Genomic DNA, 24,338 nt, shown 5'->3' with positions numbered 1-24,338 from the left:
AAATACCTAGAAAAACTCAGCAAGTCTGGCAGCATCTGCGGAGAGGAGCACAGTTAACGTTTCGAGTCCGAATGACCCTTCAACAGAACTAAGTAAAAATAGAGAGGTGAAATATAAGCTGGTTTAAGGGTGGGGGGGGGGAGGGGAACAAGTAGAGCCAGTGATAGGTGGAGATAACCAAAAGATGTCACAAACAAAAGGACAAAGAGGTGTTGAAGGTGGTGATATTATCTAAGGAATGTGCTAATTCAGGGTAGAAAGCAGGACGAGCAAGGTACAGATAGCCCTAGTGGGGGTGGGGTGGGGTGAAGGGATCGAAATGGGCTAAAAGGTAGAGATAAAACAATGGATGGAAATACATTTAAAAATAATGGAAATAGGTGGGAAAAGAAAAATCTAGGGTCATTCGGACTCGAAACGTTAACTGTGCTCCTCTCCGCAGATGCCGCCAGACTTGCTGAGTTTTTTCAAGTATTTTTGTTTTTGTTTTGGATTTCCAGCATCCGCATTATTTTGCTTTTATCTTAAAGTTTCTACACAGTCAGAGCTTGTGAAATCAACCTCTGCCGGTTTCTGCAATTGAACCTGGAAACTCATGTCTGCTTTATCTCGATGTGAAGCGAATTATGTGTGGATCTTGTAGAAATGACAGGGTTTCTAATGGAAAAGACATTGGGCGGAATTGTCCCAGATTTGCACTAAGTGCAGTAGGCGGGTGGGAAGAAAGTCGTTTTACCGGCCAGCTGCAATGACAGGTTTTCGTCCCCTTCTCAGCGCATCCTGCCTCTCGATAACACATGAATGGGAAAGACTCTGGATCGCTGGCGGGCAGCCTCTGATTCACCCGCCCCGCTGTCACCTCATGCCTTCAATAATCCAGGCACCATATTTACAGGGTGTCCCTGCACAGAGCCGGTAGTCTCTAAGGGATCGAAAGCTGCTGCAAGTCATGGCTGCCAAATGGAGGAAACATGCTGCTCCCAAATTTAGCAGTGCCTCCCTCAGGCGCCTACTGGGTGTAGTGGAAGTCGTCTAACCCCGCTCTAGAGGAAGACCAACAATCAAGGTCACTAATCCAGCTCGGGAGGCAGTGGCAGCAGTGGTCAGCGCCAACGCCCTGCAAAAGAGGACAGCCAGCCAATGCCGAAAGGGGATGGATGATCTCCTCTGTTCCACCAGGGTAAGTTACTCCTCTCATCACTCTCAACTCACACACTCACAAACCCATCACACACCCACAGGGCCCTCACTCACTGCCAGTTCAAAAGGCATTACCATTCACTCTCTCACATACGCCTTCATCTGCCCTGCGCTCCTGCCCTCATCCCGGCCATGGCACCACTCACTACCACACATGCCAGGCATCCTTCTCATCTGGCCTGGCAGGTGTCCTGCTTACACTCTCTCCATCTCTATCCATGCAGGACAAGCTGGCACACAACAAAAATGAGAGGTCACAGACTGGTGGAGGAATGCCCAACATCAAGGTGGTTCATGTGCATAGGTTATTAAAATACCATGGATAGGTACAAAAACAATAAAAGAAGGCTCATGGAATGTTGGCCTTCATAGCTAGAGGAAGAGGATATAAGGGGGAATAGAAGTCATGTAGCTATACAAAGTCCTTCTTGGGTAAACCACACGTGAAATCTGTTCACTTGCCGAGTTATACAAGCCTACTCATCAAAAATATTTTTACACTGCAAATGTAACTATTTCAATAATTTAAAGATTCGTATCAAATTTCAGAAACAAATGTCATAAAAGTAGGACCCAACACAGCAACATTTACATATGATATCCATAATTTCTGGATCTTGAAATTAATCTGCGCATGTATTAGGTACAAATTATTAACCTGATTCTTTCAATATCTTTTTAAACAGCTTAATGCCTTTGTTAATATACAAGGCAAAGGAATTTCATACAAAAGGATTAAAAATTGTATGTTATGTTAGAATCATATCTTGGCATGATCTAGGCATGTGGATGCTAACCTGGGATTTTTTTTTTTTGAAAAAAGGTCCTAAGTTCACCTGGGAACTATCCACAAGCAGATCTCTTTGAAAAAAGTCACCTGACCTACAAGGTTCTTGAAAAGGAGTTGTTTGTTTGTGTTGAACTGCAAAACCCTTTAATTAATGAAATGCTGGGAAGCAACAAAAGGCAATCACATGGGAGAGAAAAATAACTTAAATTGTGAAGCTGCTTGTTTTGAAGGAAGTCTTGTTGGAGAACAAGCTGAGAAAGGAAGGCCACCTTGACTGGCTCCCTCTCTCTCTCTCTCTCTCTCTAGCTTACCTAAAATTGTATGTGGCTATCAAGCTGTAGCCAGAGAGCCCTCATCTGAGTGTAATCAGTCTGCATTTGGACCTGCAAAGCTAGGCCAGTTAGTGAAAACTTCCAGGCATCCACAAGGGCCAGCGGCCTGTCTGCACACGAGAAAACTCCAGGCTGACGGTGTAGAGACCCTGCAGACTTTATCCTTTGTTTTATAATGCTTGTCTTCCAAAGCCCATCTCTGCAGAGAGACTCTATCTGTCCTTCGTTTGTCTGTGTATGCGCTGGGGGAATTCTTTAGGAAGAGATAGATAGTTATTCTTCCTGATTACAATTGTGTGTTAGCCAGAAGTTTTGTTTTAAAATAAATTAATAATTGTGAGTCTTTGAAAGAAGCCTGGTCACAGTCTCTTTTCTTCTGTGTGCTAGAGGTATAGTTAAACATTTAAATTATTGGTACGGCCTGTGGAGTAGTGGGGCTGGATAGTTCGTGTACTCCTCCCATCCCGGTCGTAACAGTTACAATTCACCAAGTATGATCTTTGTAAATGGTTCAGGCAAGTACACTGCATTTGCTTAGAAAGTCAATGGTGTTTATATTCAGTTTTAAAAGAACTTAAAGACATGAAGTACAGTTGGAGCTAAGCTCATGCACGTCAATGACACTGTACTCTCCTTCATGAATGCATTTAGGGGGAAACTGTATAAGTACATGTGGGAGAAAGGAATAGGAGGCAATGATAGGTAGGATGAAGTAGATTGGGAGGAGGTTCATTTGGAGTATAAATACTGGCATAAACAAGTTGGGTTGAATGACCTGTTTTTGTGCTTTAAATACTTTAAATATTTTAATGCTTTAATCTTTGTAAAGATACAATGATAATTCTGCAGCTGGAAGCACAGACACCAATACTGCGTGCTTCAATGCTGGTGTAATTATTGCTGAATCACAATGACCATCAATTTTATATTCAACAGGAAGCGCAAGGCCTTATGCAAGTAACCTAAAAAAAGCAGGCTCCAATATATCTCAGCCATATTTCCAACTCTGATAAATTACAACTTCCCTAGTGTATAAATGAAACAAAAATTGCATAACAGTTTTTTAAAGCCAATGAATTTAAGATGCATAGTTACAATCTACATAATAAGTTAACTATATTTTTTCTGTTATGGTGATTACATGCATGTTCATATGCCTGTGTCTCTACTGATTATATATAGTTAAGTGCTTGCTGATTTGGCCAATACATTTCATTAGTAATGTTGTCAAATGATGTAGTGGAATATGTGACAAAAGACCACCAGTAGGGATGGATTGAGTGGGTTAAAATGAAATTCAGCTGTCAAAGTAATTCTCATTCTTCAACCTTAATACATTACATTAATATTACAGCACAGAAGCAAGACAGTCAGCCCAACAGGTCTGTGCCATGAGCCTTAGTCTGCATCTACGCCTGCAATTCTGGCACAAGCTCCCTTTCGTGCCTCAACATAGTGCCACGTTTTCTCAGCCTCAGTGCTCGGTCAGCTAAATCAGGGACACAGCAGGAAGCGATGTCAAACTCAGGTCATGATTTTGAAGTATGGACACATGTTCACTCAGCAGGAGGTTAGCCAGATCAGCTGATTTCTTTCATTATGATCCTTCTGCTTCCCCATCTTATTTTTACAAGCTACAGGCTCAGCCTTCAGGATGTCAGCTCATTTGCTGTTCCTCAGACTGCTCCTTGTGCCCACTTATTAAATCAGCCAGTTTCACCCTGTAGTAATGCTCCTTTGAGCTCCAAACTCCTCCAGCCCTAAATCCCATTGAAATATCTGTTCTCCTCTAATTCCCCCCTCTTCAGTATCCCCAATTTTAATCATTCCACCAGTGGTGATCTTGCCTTCAGCTACCAAGGCCTTAAACTCTTTTTAATTCCCTCTCTGAACCTCACTGCCTCTCACCATCATTTCCCTCCTTTAAGACGTTCCTTAAAACCTACCTCTTTGACCAAGTGTTTGGTCATCTGCCCTAATATCTCCTTATGCAGCTTGGTGTCATACCTTGTTTTATAATGCTCCTGTGAAGCAGATGGGAGTATTACCACTTTAAGAATGATACATAAATGCAAGTTATTGTTGTTAGTGAGACACTCTGCAGCTTTCCAGGCTCAATAATGAGTTCAACAATTTCAGATCATAACCTCTTGTCCCCATTTTTGTTTTTTTGTCAGCTGCAGTTAGTGATGATTCTTTTAGTCCCGTTTACACCTCCATCTTTTGTTTCTTTACTTGTCCCAATACAATTTCCTTTTGCCTTGCACCATTATCCCTTTTGTCATTTCATCTCTCTTGTCTACCGCCCTACCACAGACCTGCCCTTTTGTCCGTTCCTCACTCCCCCATTTCTTTTTATTCATTCATGGGATGTGGGCATCGCTGGCTGGGCCAGTATTTATTGCCCATCCTGAATTGTCCTTGAGAAGGTGGTGGTGAGCTGCCATCTTGAACTGCTGCAGTCCATGTGGTGTAGGTACACCCACAGTGCTGTTAGGGAGGGGATTCCAGGACTTTGACCCAGTGACAGTGAAGGAATGATGATATATTTCCAAGTCAGGATGGTGAGTGACTTGGAGGGGAACTTTCAGGTAGTGGTGCTCCCATGTGTCTGCCGTCCTTGTCCTAGATGGTAGCAGTTGTGGGTTTGGGAGGTGCTGTCTAAGGAACCTTGGTGAGTTCCTACAGTGCATCTTACAGGTGGTACACACTGCTGCTATTGTGCGTCGGTGGTGGAGGGAGTGAATGTTTGTGGATCTGCGACAATCAAGAGGGCTGCTTTTTCCTGAATGGTGTCAAGCTTCTTGAGTGTTGTTGGAGTTGCACTCATCCAGGCAAGCGGAGAGTATTTCATCACACTCCTGACTTGTGCCTTGTAGATGTTGGACAGCTTTGGGGAGTCAGATGGTGAGTTACTCACTGCAGGATTCCTAGCCTCTGACCTGCTCTTGTAGCCACAGTATTTACCTGGCTAGCCCAGTTCAGTTTCTGGTCAATGGTAACCCCAAGGATGTTGATATAGTGGGAGATTCAGCAATGATAATGCCATTGAATGTCCAGGGACAATAGCTAGATTCTCTCATTGGAGATGGTCATTGCCTGGCACTTGTGTGGCACAAATGTTACTTGTCAGCTCAAGCCTGGATATTGTCCAGGTCTTGCTGCATTTGAACACGGACTGCTTCAGTATCTGAGTCGTCGCAAATGGTGCTGAACATTGTGCAATCATCAGCAAACATCCCCACTTCTGACCTTATTATGGAATCAATGAAATCAGCAAACAGCACGAAGTTTGCTCGCTGGCTACAGTGGAATCAGTGGGAGATCCTTCAGCCCGTTTTCAAAGCTGCCCAATTTTGCCCCCTCAGTTTGCTTATGGAATCTGCTGTCGAGCCATGGGCATGAGAGCAAGGGTTGGAGAAGGCCTTGACTGTAGCTGTCAGTACTATTTGTTTTTGTTCGTCTTCTGCAACAAGACTATCCATGCCAGTTAGGTAAGTCACAGTCCTGCCGAGTAATGCAAATACTTTGTGACTTAATAACCAATTCAGTCATAAGTCACATCAAGAAAATGCAGGCCTTTAAAATGGATTGTCAATTATATAACATCCTACTGGATGGAAATATTGTATGGGCTTTTAAAATGTTCCAATTATCTAAAGTCAAAATACATGTCCTCTGATAAAGGCCAAAGATGTGTAGCCAACAGCATGTCTTGGCAGAACACAATGGCCAGGATCTTCCTGTTGGCGAGCGGGGGATGGGGCCCACTCACCGACACGTAAAATTATGCGGGATGATGTTGGGGGGAACTCCCGATGCCATTTCCATTTTCAGGTCGGTGAGGGTGCAGCCGAATCAGCTGTGGCTCCTGCCGACCTGTCAACGGCCTATTGAGGCCATTTAAAAAGTACTTAACATAATTAATGGACCTGCCCGTCCAACCTTAGGATTAGTAGGAGGGCCGGGAGCCCTGGGGGGGGGGGGGGGGGGGGGCTTAAGAAAAAGCTTGAAACCTCATCCACGGGCGGGATGAAGTTTCATGAGGGTTTTTAAATATTTAATAAAGGTTTCGCTAAAAGTGATGGACATGGCCCAACTCATGTGACAGTGTCAGGAAAATTTTGTTTTTGTCTCTTTAACATTTTTAAATTTGGAGTTGATCTCCCTGAGGCGGCACTGAGCCTCAGGGAGATGAGTCGCTCTTTCTCGCGCATGCAGGAAAGAGCGCACTCTCGGGTGAGGGAATCCCCCCGCCGCCCACACGGGGAGTGCATAGCACTTCCTAGCGGATGTCACGCTGGGCTGGGCGGGCATTAATTGGCTCACCCACGTAAAATGGCGGCGTGCCCCCAATCGGGGCGCCAATTGGAAGCGCACCTGCCCACGCCCGCTCCTGCACATCCCCCCTAACGGAGTGGAAAGTTTTTCCCTATGTCTTGGCAGAACATCATTAAAAGCTTTAAAGCCCAAATGTTCACTGCTGACGTGTGTATTTCTGGAAGAATGCTCCTGCAACATGTTATTCTCCACCTTCACTTTCTTCAATCCATATTCTGGTATTTCAAAGCCACTTGTGTCAAACATTATCTGTGCACTTCAGGACGTTTTTAAATAATAAGAAATTTATTTCCTATTCACCATCCTGATTTGGGAATATGTCGCCGTTCCTATGCTGTCACTGGGCCAAGATCCTGGCGCTCCTTTCCTAACAGCACTGTGGCTGTATCTACACCACATAGACTGCAGCGGTTCAAGAAGGCAGCTCACCACCACCACCTGCTCAAGGACAATTAGGGTTGCGCAATAAAAACTGGCCCAGCCAGTGATGCCCACATCCCATGAAGTCTTTAATGTTGGCATTGATTTAAAATCCTGTCCATTTTTCACTGATTCGGGTAGTCAATTTAAGCCAGTCAAATGCAAAATATCTTCAACTTCCTCTGAGGAAAAATAAGTATTTTCTGAACATCATATTATTCAGTTATTACAAAAAATGTGTTCCTTCTTTTAAGTAAATATATTGTCAAATGTACACTGAATATTTTGGTGAAGTAAAGTACCCCATGGGTTGGATTTTACAGCCATCTGGCAGTGACTTTGCAGGTGGGGGTGGTGGGGTTGGGGGGTGTGGTGGTGGGGGACTGGTGGGTGGGGTGGCGGGGGGTTGTGGGGGGTGGCGGGCAGCAGCAAAATGCAATGGTCACTGTGTCTGCCCCTTACCCACCAGGGCCCAATTTTGCCAGTGCAAGTGCAGCATCAGGTGGATTTTCTGTTCTTGGGCCAATTGAGACCCTTAAGTGGCTAATGAATAGGATTTAAACAGTGATGGGATAGGCCCACGACCAGCAGCCAACCTAGCAGCTTTCACTGCACGAGCTGGTGATGGTAAAGGTGGGGGGGGGTTAACCTTCTTTGGAGAGCCCCCCACCCATCCAAAGTCTTATGACCCCACGTTTCCCCTCCTAACCCTTCCTGTCTACCTCAGCAACCACCCCCATCCCCCTTGCCCAAGCCTTTGAGCCTGGCCCCTCTGAACACCACCCACTGCTTGTTTTTAACTCTGGCTTCATAGCTCCTCACCCTTGGGGCTGGATGCAGTCCCAGCAGTGGCCACTGCTCTTGGTGGCACTGCTGGGACAAGAGAGTTGCCGACCATGTGATTGGCTGGCAGCTCTCAGAGCCAGGACATCCTCCCCAGATGGAGGCAGAAGACCCAGCTGATGTCAATTAACAGCCTGATGACCATTAAATGGCTGGAGGACAACCTTCCAGAGCAAGGGAGACCTTGCCGCTGACTTTTTCACCGGGGTGGGTGCTGGGATGGAGTGAAGGGCCCTAAGCGCTCCATATTTGGAGTTAAAATGTCACTTAAGTAATTTGTCTGGCTAGCAATAAGAGATGCAACATCATTTGTAACTGGAATGTTTCCTGTACTTGCAAAGAACAATAAAAGTATGGGGCTGTATTTTAACGGAAGTGGCAGGGGCAAGAACGGTGTGTTGCCTCTTTTAGGGAAGGCCTGCCATATTAAGTGCCACTCAGGCACTAAATGTCCTGTGTGTTGACCTCCCTGAAATTCACCTAAAATTTTTGCAAGGACATTGGGGGCAGAGCACAGGCCTGCAAACTTAGCCATGCTCCTGCCGAAGGCAATTAAGACCTTGTTAAAAGCGTATCTTTCTGAAGTCTTTTCAATTTGCTGGAGACATGCAGCATTTAGGAGTTGCCTGCTTCAGACCAGCTGAAGGCAGGTATGGACCAAGTCAGGAGTGAGTTATGGAGGCCAGAAACGTTTCTGAAGTGTAAGCACTGCTCACAGGTGAAAGAGCTTCTCCTTTTGAAGCAGCCCATCACAGGTCAGGGGAAGAGTCAACATTAAGAACTTGCCAGTTCAGGGGATCATCACCCTCTTGGTCTCATGCAGGCATCAGAGCAGTGGGCAAGGCTGTTTGGACTCAGCCTGACCACCAGGCATGGTGCAGCAGCCTCAGAAATCGAGGCCATTGGAGCTGAGGAGCAGCAAACTGCGCGGGAAGGGCAGAACACCAGGCATCAGGAGGCCAGAGGAGGGGGATTGAGGGATGCAAAGGAGAATACACTACCGAGCACAGGGTCTATAGCCAGATGTGAAGATACATCGACATGATTGAAAACTAGAGCCGAGGAAGACTGTAACTCTCTAGGCAGATGGTCACAGACATCTGTGCCCTTATCCATACAGACCTCACACCCTGCGCCACTGTGGCCTTGAATTTCTTTGTTGCTGGATCCTTTCAAGGCTCAGCTGAGGAGCTCTGCACACCTCTCAGGCGACTGCACGCCAGTGCGTCACCAAGGCGACTGCACGCCAGTGCGTCACCAAGGCGACTGCACGCCAGTGCGTCACCAAGGCGACTGCACGCCAGTGCGTCACCAAGGCGACTGCACGCCAGTGCGTCACCAAGGCGACTGCACGCCAGTGCGTCACCAAGGCGACTGCACGCCAGTGCGTCACCAAGGCAACTGATGCTCTCCTCGCCAAGGTTGGACAACACACCACATTTACAACTGATGGGCGCTGCAGGCTCCAAAGTACACTAGGCTCTGGTGCCTGGACCAGTCAAGTGGTGCCCTCCAATACCCTCCTTGCAAGAGTCTCAGTCACTGTGAGGCACTGCTGCACTTTCCCCCAGAGAGGGTTGGAGCTTGAGGACAATGAGGTCATGGAAGGGGACAGCTCATCAGGGGGGAACAAGCGCAGAAGTTAAGAGTGGAGGAAGGATTGAAGGCAGAAGATGATGAGACTTTAACAGAGAGGTGCCCCTGCTGCATGATGGAGTGACCTCCTTCTGCCACCCTCCAGGAAGACCACCTCCCTCCTTTCCCTCATGGGTGCCAGGCCCCTGGCCCTCCCGGGACATCTCACTTCCCTGTGATGCAGCGGAAGTCTTTGACACAAACCGCAGATCGCTCCCTCAGGGCAACCAGCTGCCGTGGGTGTCTAAATGAGTCCCACTCTTCATCTGACCCGCACCTGTTCCTACCCCCCCAGCTGTAATTGAATCACAGAATTGCTACAGCACAGAAGGAGGCCATTCTGCCCAACATATCTGCACTGCTTCTCCGAACTATCAATTCACCTAGTGCCACTTCCCCAATTGGACAAAAAACCCGTCTCCATTTCAACAAAGGCTTCATCCCCATGAAAATCTAAACTTCAGTCAGTTTTGCACCAGAGGCGTTTCTGACACAGAAACAGACCCAGCTCCTGTTTCCCGCCTACATGATGAAAATCCAGCTGAGTGATTGTTTCCCCTGATTGGGGAATCTTAAACATGGGGCAGTGGGGCAGGGAAAGGAGATCAGGCTGTATTGTCTACTCCTGCTCCTGTTCTTATGAACATGCGATGAAAGCGGGAAATCTTACCCATGGTCGGCAGATATTGAAAAACTTTAAATGCCGCCCTGTTTATACAGGATGTTACACTACAAACAGGTCAATTACTCTATGATTGTCATTAATGCTACAATATGACATAGTGCATTATGACAGGAAAACATGACTTCAAAAGCAATTTATTCAACAAGAAACTGCCAATGCCATTTATGTTCACTTTTTGCACCTAGGATGATCACCATGCACTCAGTAGCCAGGTGGTGAATCTGTTGGAGGATAATCTGCCCACATATTTCTTAACAATGTCGTCTAACCCCAACCTTAGACGAAGCCTCTGCTGTGTTACTGTGACCATTCTATATTCCATTTTAATTAAGCTTGATTTTCCTTTTAGCAGTTATTAGCTTTGTGACAATTCTTCGTATATCAGAGGCAGTTTCGTGAAGCATACACCCAGTCATAATCAGTTTCAACCTTGCCAAATTTATTTCACTTACTACCCTACAGTGGAAGGATAGAAATGATCATACCTTCAGTCTGAGGTGGACTTAAACCTAAGTACTACAGAGGGGATAGTCCTAGCATTCTATCACTGAATCTGTAAAACCCTCACAGAAGAGCAACATACATATGACTAGGGCTATTTTGAAAATCAACCCTCTACTGAAGATACCTAATCCACATTTTTTTTTAAAAATCGAAACTACAGGACATTAACACAACAATGTATATTTATATAACATCTTTAAAAGTAATAAAACATCCCAAGACTCTTCAAAGGAGCATTAGGTTGTCTGAAAAAGCTTTTGTTTGTCACATTGGCTAATAAAAGAATAAAAAATAAAAACAAATCTTGCAAGTTGTTAACATTAAGATAAACTTCTATAATATGAAAAGTATGTAAACACATACCTCAGCATATGTGATGCAGAACTGCAGGTCTTCTGCTGCACCTGTTAAACCAATTTGCATATTAGTTTTTTTTTAAATTGAAGTAACAAATTATATGGTTTTCATAAAATTGCACACATATCAAGGTTTATAAAAATATAAGAGGCATGACGAGAGAACAACGTATCTACTTCCCCATTTAACTAGGAAACAATATCCTATCACAGGAGTGACTAAGCCAAAGAAAGGAACAGGGCCAATTAAATTCACAAGTGCCTTAACTATGCCCTGGGAATTTGGAATGAAAATATCAATCCAACACCCTGAATACCTAAACTTTTCCTTGAGAAAAGTCCCCTAACCTAACCTTGATCACAATGTGTTGATTTTATTGCTACCAATTCTGTTCTCTGTCCGGAAGGCTGTAAAGCGCCTAGTCGGAAGATGAGGTGCTGTTCCTCCAGTTTGCGTTGAGTTTCACTGGAACAATGCAGCAGGCCAAGGACGGACATGTGGGCATGATAGCAGGGTGGAGTGTTGAAATGGCAAGCGACAGGGCGGTCTGGGTCATGCTTGCGGTCCAATCCCCCCGCTTTTTTTTCCAATAATTTATATAGGTTTTTCTTTTCCCACCTATTTCCATTATTTTTAAATGTATTTCCATCCATTGTTTTATCTCTACCTTTTAGCCTTTTTCGATTCCTTCCCCCCACCCCACCCCCACTAGGGCTATCTGTACCTTGCTTGTCCTGCTTTCTACCTTAATTAGCACATTCCTTAGATAATATCACCACCTTCAACACATCTTTGTCCTTTTGTCTGTGACATCTTTTGGTTATCTCCACCTATCACTGGCTCTACTTCTCCCACCCCCCCTTAAACCAGCTTATATTTCACCTCTCTTCTATTTTTACTTAGTTCTGTTGAAGGGTCATTCGGACTCAAAACGTTAACTGTGTTCCTCTCCGCCGATGCTGCCAGACCTGCTGAGTTTTTCCAGCTATTTCTGTTTTTGTTTTGGATTTCCAGCATCCGCAGTTTTTTGCTTTTATCTTACTGTTCTCTGTCCTGCTGGGCTCCATGACTCCCCATACGCTCCTCCTCCCTAATCATCTCCTCTCTTCCCCACATCCTAAAGCTGCTCTAAGTGTTCATAAACATCTTGACCAAGTACCAAGTACTGTCAGACAAATTACTGTGACCTATGCTCGAGTGTCTCAATTCCAGTGTTCCCTAATCTTCGAGCTGTCCCAATGCTCCCAGACTCTTTGATCTGCCTTCACAATGTTCCAAGAATAGCAGAATGCTCTCACCTTCCAATGTTCCTTGATAAATGTGTCCCTGACAATTCTACTTGGCATAACTGACACCACTGTTCTTTCAAAACCTCCAGTCCACCCGTTGCAATGCTTTGGGGCTCAGCTGGTAGTATATTATACGTCCTAGGTACGATGTACACGTCCTGCCAACATCAAGCTTATTGTGGATGACTTTGGGTTGGGTCCCTGGCGAGTGGTCAAATGGGGATCCTGCCGCTGTCAACCAGCAATGATTTTCCACGAATTGGCCAATAAGTGGCCAAAGTTTGGACTCTCAAAGCTGGAGGGCCAATCGGAGGCCCTCCAGCCTGGAAAGAGCTGCAGCCTGCCCTTTCAGGTTAGAGAAGAAGATGCTCCATCTTGAAATGTCCTCACAGCAACTTTAAAAACTTTTAAATTATTAAATGGCCACAGCTAACAGGTAACCATCATGGGAAGTTTCTTAATAGACCAATAACTTAAATAAGTTGGCTACCTACCACTTCCACCCTCCAATCTCATCTCTGGGAAAATGGCCTGGGGCCAAGATGGTGAGGTAAACCAAAATGTCCAACAGCAGCACAAGTTTTTGTGCCCAGTTGCTTCCATACTGAGGGTAGGAATCTTGGCTACTGTGCCGTAATTTTTTAACCATGCTTTATAAGTCGACATTTATTAGGGTGTCATCATCCGTCAAGTTAATGTTCAAGTATTTGGCATACATTTTGTAATGTAAAGCCTATGCAATATAATGTGCCTCAGTCATGTCTCCCCTGTCCACCAACAACTGTGTTTTCAAACTCCATTTTTGGGTTCAAACTGATTCCCAGCCTAATATTCATGGCAGCCAGGTCCCACCTCTCACTCCATCCAGATTGTGCACTCAAGTCTTTAGTTGTGTTTGAACAGGTAAGTTTTTGAGCAAGGGGCAGGATGCCAATCGAGCTAAACTACAACAGAACTTGCAAACAATATTTTCTATTTTCAGCTAATTTAACTTTCATGTGAGTGTTGGTGGTGCAACAAAATCCACCATGGAGCATGAAACATTCTATATACTAAACAAATGCTGCTTACATTTTAAGATCCTCAAAAACTAGAAATCTATTTTAATCTTTTTTTAAATTCTTTTACAGGATGTGTGTGTTGCTGGCTATTGCCTATCCCTAGTTGCCCTTGAGAAGGTGGTGGTGAGCTGCCTTCTTGAACTGCTGCAGTCCATATGGTGTAGGTACACCCACAGTGCTGTTAGGGAGGGAGTTCCAGGATTTTGACCCAGTGGCAGTGAAGGATCGGCGATATAGTTCCAAGTCAGGATGGTGTGTGGCATGAAGGGGAACTTGCAGGTGGTGGCATTCCCATGGCATCAGCTACCCTTGTTCTTCTAGGCGACAGAGGTCGCAGGTTTGGAAGGTGCTGTCTAAGGAGCTTTGGCGAGTTGCTGCAGTGCATTTTGTAGATGTTAAACACTGCTGCCACTACATATCGGTAATGGAGGGAATGAATGTTGAAGGTAGTGGATGGGGTATCAATCAAAGCGAGCTGCTTTGTCCTGGATGTTGTCAAGCTTGAGTGCTGTTGGAGCTGCACTCATCCAGGCAAATGTGCAGTATTCCTTCCCACTCTTGACTTGTGCCGTGTAGATGGTGGACAGGCTTTGGGGAGTCAGGAGGTGAGTTACTCATTGCAGAATTCCAGCCTCTGACCTGCTCTTGTAGCCACAGTATTTATATGGCTAGTCCAGTTCAGTTTCTGGTCAATGGTAACCCCCAGGATGTTGATAGTGGGGGATTCAGCAATGGTAATGCCATTGAATGTTAAGGGGAGATGGTTGGATTTTCTCTTGTTGGAGATAGTCATTTCCTTGGTACTTGTGTGGCACGAATGTTACTTGCCACTTATCAGCCCATCTCAATGCTCTTAAACGACTTCTGATATTTCATTAACTTTCAGGTCAGGCTTTCTTTCTCATCATGGCACTACACCTTTCCTGCCTACTGTTTCACTCTGGTTCGAGGGTTGAAGACTCTGAGATTTTCAGGGCTGCATGGCTCTGGTAGTAGAGAGCATATTTCACCATACAGTTTGCATCTCCACTGTTTGGAAATAGAAACAAATAGAATTTGTTTGGCTATATCCCCACTTGTGCAGCAACCGACACCAGTCCTGAGGCAATTGAGACACAGCCAGGTGGGCTATGTTTCACTGGCTCTAGATGGGAGGGATTCCTCTGGATCATTAGATAACGTGTGCTTCAGCAGGGTGGCAGCTTGGAGGCTTACAGTCTCGCAACTATACAAGATGCTACCTCATGACTTGTGTCTCTTCATGTTAGTGCTTTCTGGAAGAGAGGATGACGAGGGTCACCTGCCTTAGTAGGCTCCAAGAAGCCTGTAATAGCTCTGCAAGCAGCGTTGAGGATGGGATCCAATTCTTGGCATTCCCAGACTGGGCAGACATATTCAGTTCAGACAATGTGGGTGTTGCCATGGAATACTCCATATGGAGACCATACACTTAGTGATTATACCATGTGAAAGTAACTTTTAATCTAGAGGTAAGCAACACTTAAAGTCTCAAATTGAAAGCTTTTTTCTTAGTGCTTTTAACACAGACTTGTATAAACTTAAAAGTTCACTTTTTGCAGTATACAGGGTACTTACTATAGGCACAAGATTTATTTCCATGGGGACATGCGCCTTGTAACAATGTAATGAAGTAATACACAATTACTCCAGCTCCTTTCCCTACTTTAGTTTGAAAACTTGGCAAATTCACAAGGAAAGTAAGAGTTGTCAAATAAAGCATTTGACCACATTCACATCCCATCTTATGGCCAAAAAGCAGTTGCAACCAGTATTAAAGTTTTACACAAAACAGTAGCCAACAGTAGCCAGTGCGAACTGAGTAAGTTACTTTTAGGTTATACATAATTCTTTAGGGGGGGCAAACACTAAATAATCATAGCTGTAACCCCCAATTATCACAGCTGATAATTTAGCATTTGTCCCCAAATATAAACAAGCTGTTAAAGGTCTTCTCCCCCACAGAATGTATATTTCTGTTAATCACCATCTTAACTTAGTTCCAACAAAACAATGGGAGAAAGTGGAAGTGTGTCCTCTTGGTTCCAACCTATCTGGTTCTGAAGAATGCAAGTGCCACCATCCAAATGATCTGATTGGTTGATAATAAAAAATAGTTGCTTTTTGCTGTGAAACACTGAGAAGCTGCCCCCTGGGTGGAAAAGCCAATACTTAGCATTTTTAAGCTCTTCTTCCAAATTCATGCAACTACTCCATCAATTTAAGACCGCACGGGAGCCAAAATAGCAATTGTGAGATAGGGACAGATAGGGATGATGTCTGTCCCAGCCATTTACCCCCAGGGTGTTGATGGTGGGGGATTCACTGATAGTAATGTCACTGAACGTCAAGGGAAGATGGTTGGATTCTTTCTTGTTGGAAATGGTCAATGCATGGGGTGTGAACATGATCGTTACTTATCAGCCCAAACCAAACGTTGCTCAGGTCTTGCTGCACTTGAGCACGGATGTGAAGAATTATGAATGGTACTGAACATTGTAAAATCATCACGGAGTATCATCTGACCATATATTGGCTAGAAGGTCATTGATGAAGCAGCTGAAGATGTGTGGGCTTACGACACTACTCTGTGGAACTCCTGGGGCCGAGATGATTGGCCTCCAACAACTGCCACCTTTCTTTGTGCTAGGCATGACTCCAGCCAGCAGAGTTTTTCTCTGGTTCCCACTGACTTCCTTTTTTGCTAGGGCTCCTTGATGCCACACTACAGCCTTGATGTCAAGGGCAGTCACTCTCACCTCATCTCTCAAATTCAACTCTTTTGCCCATGTTTGGACCAAGGCTACAATGAGGTCTGGAGCCAAGTGACCTTGGCAGAACCCAAACTGAATATCAGTGAACACGTTATTTGGGTAAGTGCTGCATTATAGCACTGTCAATGGCACCTTCCATCACTTTTCTGATGATTGAGCACAGACTGATGGGGTGGTGACTGGCTGGACTGGAGTTGGTCTGCTTCTTGAGAACAGGATATACCTTGGCATATTCCCACATTGTTGGATAGATGGCTAGTGTTGTAGATGTACTGGAACAAGCAGTCAGTTCTGGAGCACAAGTCTAAAGTACTACAGCTGGGATGTTGTCAGGTCCCATTGCCTTTGCTGTATTGCTGTACCCAGTGCCTTCAGTCTTCCTTGGTATCACATGGAGTGAATCAAATTCTAAGGACCTCAAGAGGAGGCTGAGATGGATCATCCATTCGGCAATTCTGGCTGAATATGGCTGCAAATGCTTCAGCCTGATCTTTTTCACTGATATGCTGGCTGCCCCAACATTGGATAGTGGCTAAAAAGTGAACATGTATAAAAGAAAGCCTTCCAACCTGCAGTATATATAACATAGGAAGTACAACAATAAATCAAGTTTAAAAATACCTGGTTGGTATTGGATCGATGTTGTTCATATTCATCTTTCCTCCACCATCTAGTATCCCGAGGGGTTTAGTCAAAGACAGTGAACACTGCAGTGCTGGTTCCTTTGTGAATGAGGAGCGCATTACCGACCAAATTTAACTCACTTACTTCATCTCACTGTCTAACCCATGTCGCAGTTTCGCTGTAAAAAGCACTTACAAAGTGGAGGCTGGTACTGCACCACATATAAACCTCAATACACAACTGGCAGTTGTTGCAAAACTGAAGGTAACCACAGGAAATGTGCAGAGGGAGGATATCATTTGAAAAAAAAAATGCTTTCTTGTATAGAATTTTGAAGGAGTCACTGGGATTGGCTGAAGAATGTTTTAAAATATACATCAATGCATCTAGGTTGTTAAACAAGAATAAACAACATGAGGTAGTTCAATAAATTTACATTGCATTCAAGCCTTTCTTTGCAAAAACATGACTAATTAAATTATTCTGCATCTTATCACCAAATCCTCAGAAAGTGCAAGACCCTGATGCAAGGTGAAAAGAAAGGGCAAAAGATAATAAACAGTCAGTTATTTAAAATTCTCACAGGATAAATTTGGCCTGTGAAGATGAATTCTAATGTATTTTAAAGCATTTCATCGGCAAACATTATTTGAAATGAAATATAATTTTGCTTTCCATAAATTAAAAGGCTCTTTTTATTTAAAGAAACTAAAATCCCACTGAAGCACTGAATAAAATTGTAAAATACTGTAGAAGGGGCTCACAACTTTCTTGGTATTTCAGTGGGACTCCTTTCTTGCACATTTGAACACAATTTCAAGCCATTTTATTTTTTATTCCAACCATAAATGAAATGCAATAATGGAAGTTTCCTAAAATTAACCTGAATTACAACTCATAAAAATATTGTGAAGGATTTTCATGCAATAAGCCAACATTTCTCTAACACATCACCAGGATAATAGCAAGGAAATAACTTAGGACTTATTCCCTTTAGGATGTTTCTTTTAATGTTAAGGAATGCAGCTGCATGACATACACTTCACCCACAATGTCCATCCTAGAATGACATGTCAGTTATCCCCAACACCAATTCAGGCACAAAACAGTAAGAGAGGATAATGTGTAGAACTATCATTTTCAGATTAATTATGAAATGGGCCCTCAAAAAGACACTCCTGAATAAGACAGAAAATAATTACAGCATGTTCTCTATTTGAAGCGTGAAGATCAATGAAAAAGGCTGGGAATATAAGAGTCTGTTATAGGCGTGGTCTTCCATATTCTAACCCATTAAGTTAAGTTAAATGGTATCACTAGCATGACATAAAACAAGACTATCTATTCCCCTGTGATATGAACCAGATAGTTGTGTATTTTACACATATACTTAATCTCCTCAAAAGTGGAACAAGCAAACATTTGATGAGATGATGCCTGATCTGAGCGCATGTTCTGTTTTATTTCACAGTGAGTGAACACGGCTAGGCCTCAACTGGGATATTGTGTTCTATTCTGGACAACATATTTTAGTAAAGATGGCAGGTCTTAGCGTGCAGAAGAGGTTTACAACAACAACTTGCATTTGTATAGTGACTTTAATGTAGTAAAATATCCCAAAGGCACTTCACAGACAGGGGTCAAAATATCTTCTCAAGGGCTCCCTTTTGATTTTCGGGCGCTACATTTTGGGTTTCAAGGATTCCTTAAAGGTAAAGCAGATCTAAAGATTTATTGTGAACAAACTGTTCTCAAAACAGGAATTTGCAAACATGCTCTACGCCTCCATTAAAGGATATTAAAGAAACGAGACTTGATGCTGGGCAGGCAGCCAAGAATCCAATAAAAATTAAACAACTTTCCTTCATTCACCACCCACCCCCACCTCATTGTCCTCCTCCAGCAGCTGATATTAAAGCAAACTCAAGGTCCGGAAGATCAAGCTCTTCTAGATTGACTAGATTCCGAACTGTTCTACAAAACAAAAGTTATTTTAAAGAAAGAAACACATGCACACTGACAGCCAAAAGAAGCTTCTCTACAAACAGACACAAAAGAAGCATTTAAAGGAAAACCCAAGAGGAAGAAAGTAAAACTGGATTTCCCCCGCACTATTTTCCCTTTCTATACTCCAGATCTCTCTACTTCAGCATTACTCACAACATAGTTTATTAGACAAAATAAAAGAGGAAGAAAGCCAATGGAAAGGATATAGCATGTTTCATTTTTGTTTGGTTATCGCTGTTCTAACAGTAGTTTGTGAGCTTGAAAGTCAAGCCCAGGGAGAGGGTTTTAGAAATAAAGTTAAAGATATATTAATTTTAGTGCTGGGAAATCACATACATAAATAAAATAAGCTGTAAGTGTGAAAGTGAGCAATGTTGCCTTTTGCCCATCCCTTCTCGCTCTCTCTCCCTTGCCTGAAAAGCCTATTTCTCCCCCCAATACCCTCCTCGTTCCTCAGTTCTTTTTTTTCCCCCCTCTCCTTCCAACCGTCATAGCCGGAGCCACTTTATATGCGCTGGATCTACCACCATCTTGGCCTTACTCTCTCCTCCAGATCTGCAAAGGCGTTGCCAGGATCCCAATTCTCTTTTTCTTTTATATTGAAAAACAAGGGCTGTTGTAACTGGGAGAGGGGTATGGATGGGGAAGGGGTGATTTATTTATAAATAATTTTAAGGAAAAACTCATTTCAGTGCATCCTTCCCAGCACCAACCAGAAACAGCACCCTCACCTCCTCAATAAAAAAACACTCGAAGAGGATTTTTAAAAGTAAAGGGAAGAAAAAAATCATGTCAACTATTCATTGAGTCCCAAGTTCTGAGCTCCGGTATGAAGAGAACTGTTTCCGTCTCTTTCTTTTGTCGTGTTCTAGTATATTACAAACTCTCAGTCAATACTTTATATTTTAAACAAACACAAAAGGCTCAAAAAGATCCCTGCCCAAGGATCATCTTTACTTCTCTTGTGGATTGAACCACTTCCCTGTCTCGAGAGGGAACAAAACGGAATTTTCCAGACTGATGTTGATTCAATGCTATTTCCCTGAAACTAATCCAAAATGTCAATTTCAAATTGAATGGGTCATTCAGATACAAAGACACTGGGTGGAATTGTCCCCAACTTGGACTCAGTGCGGCAGCAGACACAAAAAAGGACATTTTACCCACCAACCGCAATGGTGTGTTTTCACACCACATCAACCCATTCCCATCTCACTTATTATGAATTCCCAGCAAACACACCGGGTCACTGGCAGGATGGCCTCTGATTCGCCTGCCCCACCGTCACCTCAGGCCTTCAGTAAACCAGGCATCATGTTTAAATGCATGCACAGAGCTAGCACTCTTCAAAGGAAGCTGCTGGCTGCCAAAGAGAGGAAACATGCTGCCTCGATATTTAGAGACACCTCCTTCGAATGCCTAGTGGATGTAGTGGAGACTCACCACAAAGTCCTCTACCCCTATGCTGGGCAAAGACCAGCAAGCAAGGTCACCAATCCAGCATGGAAGGCAGTGGCAGCAGTGGTCAGTGCCAACCCCCTGCAAAAGGAGACAGCCACCTAGTGCCGAAAGAGGATGAATGATCTCCTCCATTCCTTCAGGGTAAGTCACTCTTCTCATTGCTCTCAACTCGAACATTCACATACCCATCAAATATTCATGGCCAGTTCAAGGGACATCGCCATTCAACTCTCTCTCACACACACCTTCATTTGCCCTCCGGATCAAGTCCTTATCCCATCCATGGCACCACTCACTATCCACATACATGCATCTTTGTTATATGGCCTGGCAGGCATCCTACTTATACTCTTTCTATTTGTATTCATGCAGGACAAGCTGGCACACTACAAGAGGGAGAGGTCGCAGACTGGTGGAGGAATGCCTGAAATCAAGGTCCTCACGGACTTTGAAAATAGAGTCATCCAGCTGGCCGGCAACGATCTGAACCATTCCTGGGCTGACAGTGAGGATCCAGCAGTGCAACATCCATCAGACAACCATGCTGAGAGTCATTTCTCCTGTTCTGCAGTCCTCTGCCATGCCCTAAGTATCTCTCCCAGCTTTTACAGGCACATCTGGGAAGCAACCGAGGGGGTCCACGATCCAGGTCCTCGACCCGATCCCTTAAGAAATCTCAGAAAAAGAATCTGATGACACTCTCATTGAAGACCCATCACAGCGCTCACCCACACCCTACACCATGCAGAGGCACACACCTTGGTGGAACCCAGCTGTACAGTAGCCTTGGGGTCACAACCTGGTGAGCACATTGCACTGCCTGACCCACAACAGTCAGCGGCAGGGGCTTCCCAGGTATCCGGCACTCGGAGGACGGCTGGAGACCAGAAATCTGCTGAGTCTGAGTCAGATGAGGAGCCTCTGTACTTGGTCATATCACAGTTGCTGGAGCTGCAAAGACAACTTTGGGAACATTAGGAAGGGATGTCCGCTGCACTCCTCAGATGGCAAGTCACGATGGAGGAGTCCATGCACCTTCATACTGAGGTGATAGCGCGGCATGCCAATGCATAGAGGTCAACACTGGTAGGATGGCAGTCACCATGGAGACCTTGGTCTAGGACATCAGTGCTGCACTGCTGTGCGGGCTGAACTCCATCAATGACGCCATAGTTGGTCTCCAACAGTGTCAATGCGAAAGGGGCAGCTCAATCTCACTCTAGCTTCCTCTTTTCCTCAAGAAGTCAGTCAAAGGCCTTTGGGCACCTGTAGGGAAGAGAATTAGCAGGTGCACATCCTGAAGCCATCCACCCAGGTGACTCCAGGAGTGTCCGGCCCATCGGAATCCCCTCTTCCTGAGACCCCTGCAGCTCCAGCTCCACAGGGCGAGGAAGGTGCCACTGGTGCACAGCAGGAACTTGAAAGCAGACCATGGCCCTCCAGTGAACGCCCGTCAAGGTCATCACAGACAGGGCATAGCAGTCAGCAGGCTGCCCCCACCTCACTGTTGATGTCGGGGAGCACCAAGATGTAGTGGCAGGGTTAGGAAGGTTAAGAAGATGTAGTTGCACAGCCTGTTGTAAATAATGTTCACTATTGTAAATAAACTCCCAAGAATCTCTCCCTGCCTGTGGCTCCTTGTTCTGATGGTCAGTGTTCGTGTCACTCAGATGTGAAACCTTGGTCCCTGCACAAGATAAAAGCAGGTGTCTCAGTCCAGGGCCTCTTCCCTGTGCTTTGTGCAGCCTTCCCAGCACTGATAGTGCACCTACCCAGTCACTGGACACATCAGTCATGCCTGTACCTTGATGAGGCTAATCATTGCTACCAGAATGTGCCACCGGCCCGGGACAGAGTCCGTCATTCTCTCCGTGTGCTCTCAGCACCTTTGAGGTGCAGCTGGCCTCCATCTCATCAGCCTCAGTGTCCAGTGACAGTCTGGTCCTGAAGGGTTCAGCTCACGAAGGATGCCATAGGATCAGGTGAAGCTAAAGTTTCCCCGCTGCATCTCCACGATATGACCCTGTTCACAGAGCACAAGCGATCTGCTATCAGCCAGACAGGAGTTAGATAGTCACATAAACTATGTGAGGATCTATGGAGTGTCCCCACTGCATGTCATCATCATCCTCCTGGAATGTAGGGACTATGGGCATCCACTGTGTCTCCATGACAGGAGCCTTATCACAGAGGGTATGTGCGCTGCCATCAGCCAGACTGGAGTCAAACGTTCACAGATGCAATATGAGGATCTATGGGGTCTCCTCACTGCATGTCGTCATCATCCTCCATGGACCCAGCAGCAACGAGGGCCTCCTGAGCACGCCTGCCTCGTCTGGCCAGTGCGATGGCCTCATCACAGTTATCCTCGCCTTCCAAGGTCCTCCTTGCCCTCATCCCCATCGATGTGCGAGGTGAGTGAGTGAGATGCCATATTCTTAAATCTCTGGGCAAGCATGGGATAATAAACAACCTTCTTTATATTAAAATTCATAAAATATCTTGTTGCTGGAATACAAACATACAAATTAGGAGCAGGAGGAGCCCACTTAACCCCTTGAGCCTGCTCCACCATTCAATAAGATCATGACTGATCTGACTGTAACTTCAATTGCACGTTCCCAACTACCCCCGATAACCTTTCACCTCCTCGCTTATCAAGAATCTATCTCTGCCTTAAAAATATTCAAAGACTCCACTTTGAGCAAGAGTTTCAAAGACCCTCAGCCCTCAGAGAAAAATATTCTCTTCATCTTGGACTTAAATGGGAGACCCTTTATTTTGAAACAGTGACTCCAAGTTCTAGATTCTCCCACAAGAGGAAACATCCTTTCCACATCCACCCTGTCAAGACCCCTCAGGATCTTATATGTTTCAATCAAGTCACTTCTTACTCATCTAAATTCCAGCGGATATGAATCTAGCTTGTCCAACCTTTCTTCATAAACCAATCTACCCATTCCAGGTATTAGTCTATAGACCTTCTCTGAACTTCTCCCAACACATTTACATCCTTCCTTAAATAAGGAGGCCAATACTGTACACAGTAATCCAGATGGGGTCTCACCAATGTCCTGTAAACTGAAGCATAATCTCCCTACCTTTGTATTCAATTCCCGTAACAATAAAAGATAACATTCTATTAGCTTTCCTAATTACCTGCTGTACCTGCATACTAACCTTTTGTGATTCATGTACTAGGACACCCAGATCCCTCTGAATCTCAGAGCTCTGCAATCTCTCACCATTTAGATAATAAGCTGCTTTTCCATTCTTCCTGCCAAAATGGACAATTTCACATTTTCCCACATTATACTCCATTTGCCAGATCTTTGCCCACTTACATAACCTATCTATATCTTTTTGTAGCCTCCTTATGTCCTCCTCCCATCTTACTTTCCTACCTATCTTTGTGTCATCGGCAAATTTAGCAACCATACCTTTGGTCCCTTCTTCAAAGTCATTTATATAAATTGTAAAAGGTTGAGGTCCCAGCACTGATCCATGTGGCACACCATCATTATATCTTGCCAACCAGGAAGTGACCCATTTATGCCTACTCTCTGCTTCCTGGTAACCAGCCAATCATCTGTCCATACCAACATGTTACCGCTACACCATGGGCTTCTATGGTCCGCAATAACCTTTGATGTAGGCACCTTAACAAATTCCTTCTAATAGAATAGCTTCTAACATTTTCCATATGACAGGCGTTAAGCTAATTGGCCTGTAGTTTCCTGCTTTTTGTATCTCCCGACCCCGCTTTTTGAATAAAGTAGTTGCATTCGTTATTTTCCAATCTAATGGAACCTTCTCCAAATCTAGGGAATTTTGGAAAATTATCAACTATCCCACTAGCCACTTACTTTAAGACCCTAGAATGAAGTCCATTAGGACCCAGGGGCTTGTCAGCCCACAGCTCCAACAATTTGCTTAGTGCCACTTCCCTGGCAATTGTAATTGTCTTGAGTTCCTCCCTCCCTTTGATTTCCTGATT

General features: G+C 44.5%; 1 protein-coding gene across 2 annotated transcripts in view; it reads right to left on the bottom strand.

Moving 5' to 3' along the window:
• Positions 1–24,338, bottom strand: part of rgs3a (regulator of G protein signaling 3a) — a 201,497-nt gene that overhangs the window by 116,922 nt on the left and 60,237 nt on the right. Inside the window, exons 1-2 of one of the 2 annotated variants that reach the window (XM_078549780.1) lie at positions 16,871–17,143; positions 11,114–11,154 (exon numbers count right to left, since the gene is read on the bottom strand). Coding sequence is in view for 1 of the 2 variants with exons in the window: in XM_078549779.1 (XP_078405905.1) it covers positions 11,114–11,154 (41 nt within the window). In the remaining variant the exon portion in view is untranslated. Of the gene's footprint in view, positions 1–11,113; positions 11,155–16,870; positions 17,144–24,338 lie in introns of those variants that run through there. The other variant, XM_078549779.1, reaches the window with a different exon arrangement.

This window comes from Cetorhinus maximus, chromosome 10 (assembly GCF_964194155.1).
Source record: "Cetorhinus maximus chromosome 10, sCetMax3.hap1.1, whole genome shotgun sequence".
Lineage (NCBI taxonomy): Eukaryota > Metazoa > Chordata > Chondrichthyes > Lamniformes > Cetorhinidae > Cetorhinus > Cetorhinus maximus.
This window is presented reverse-complemented; position numbering and strand designations above follow the sequence as displayed.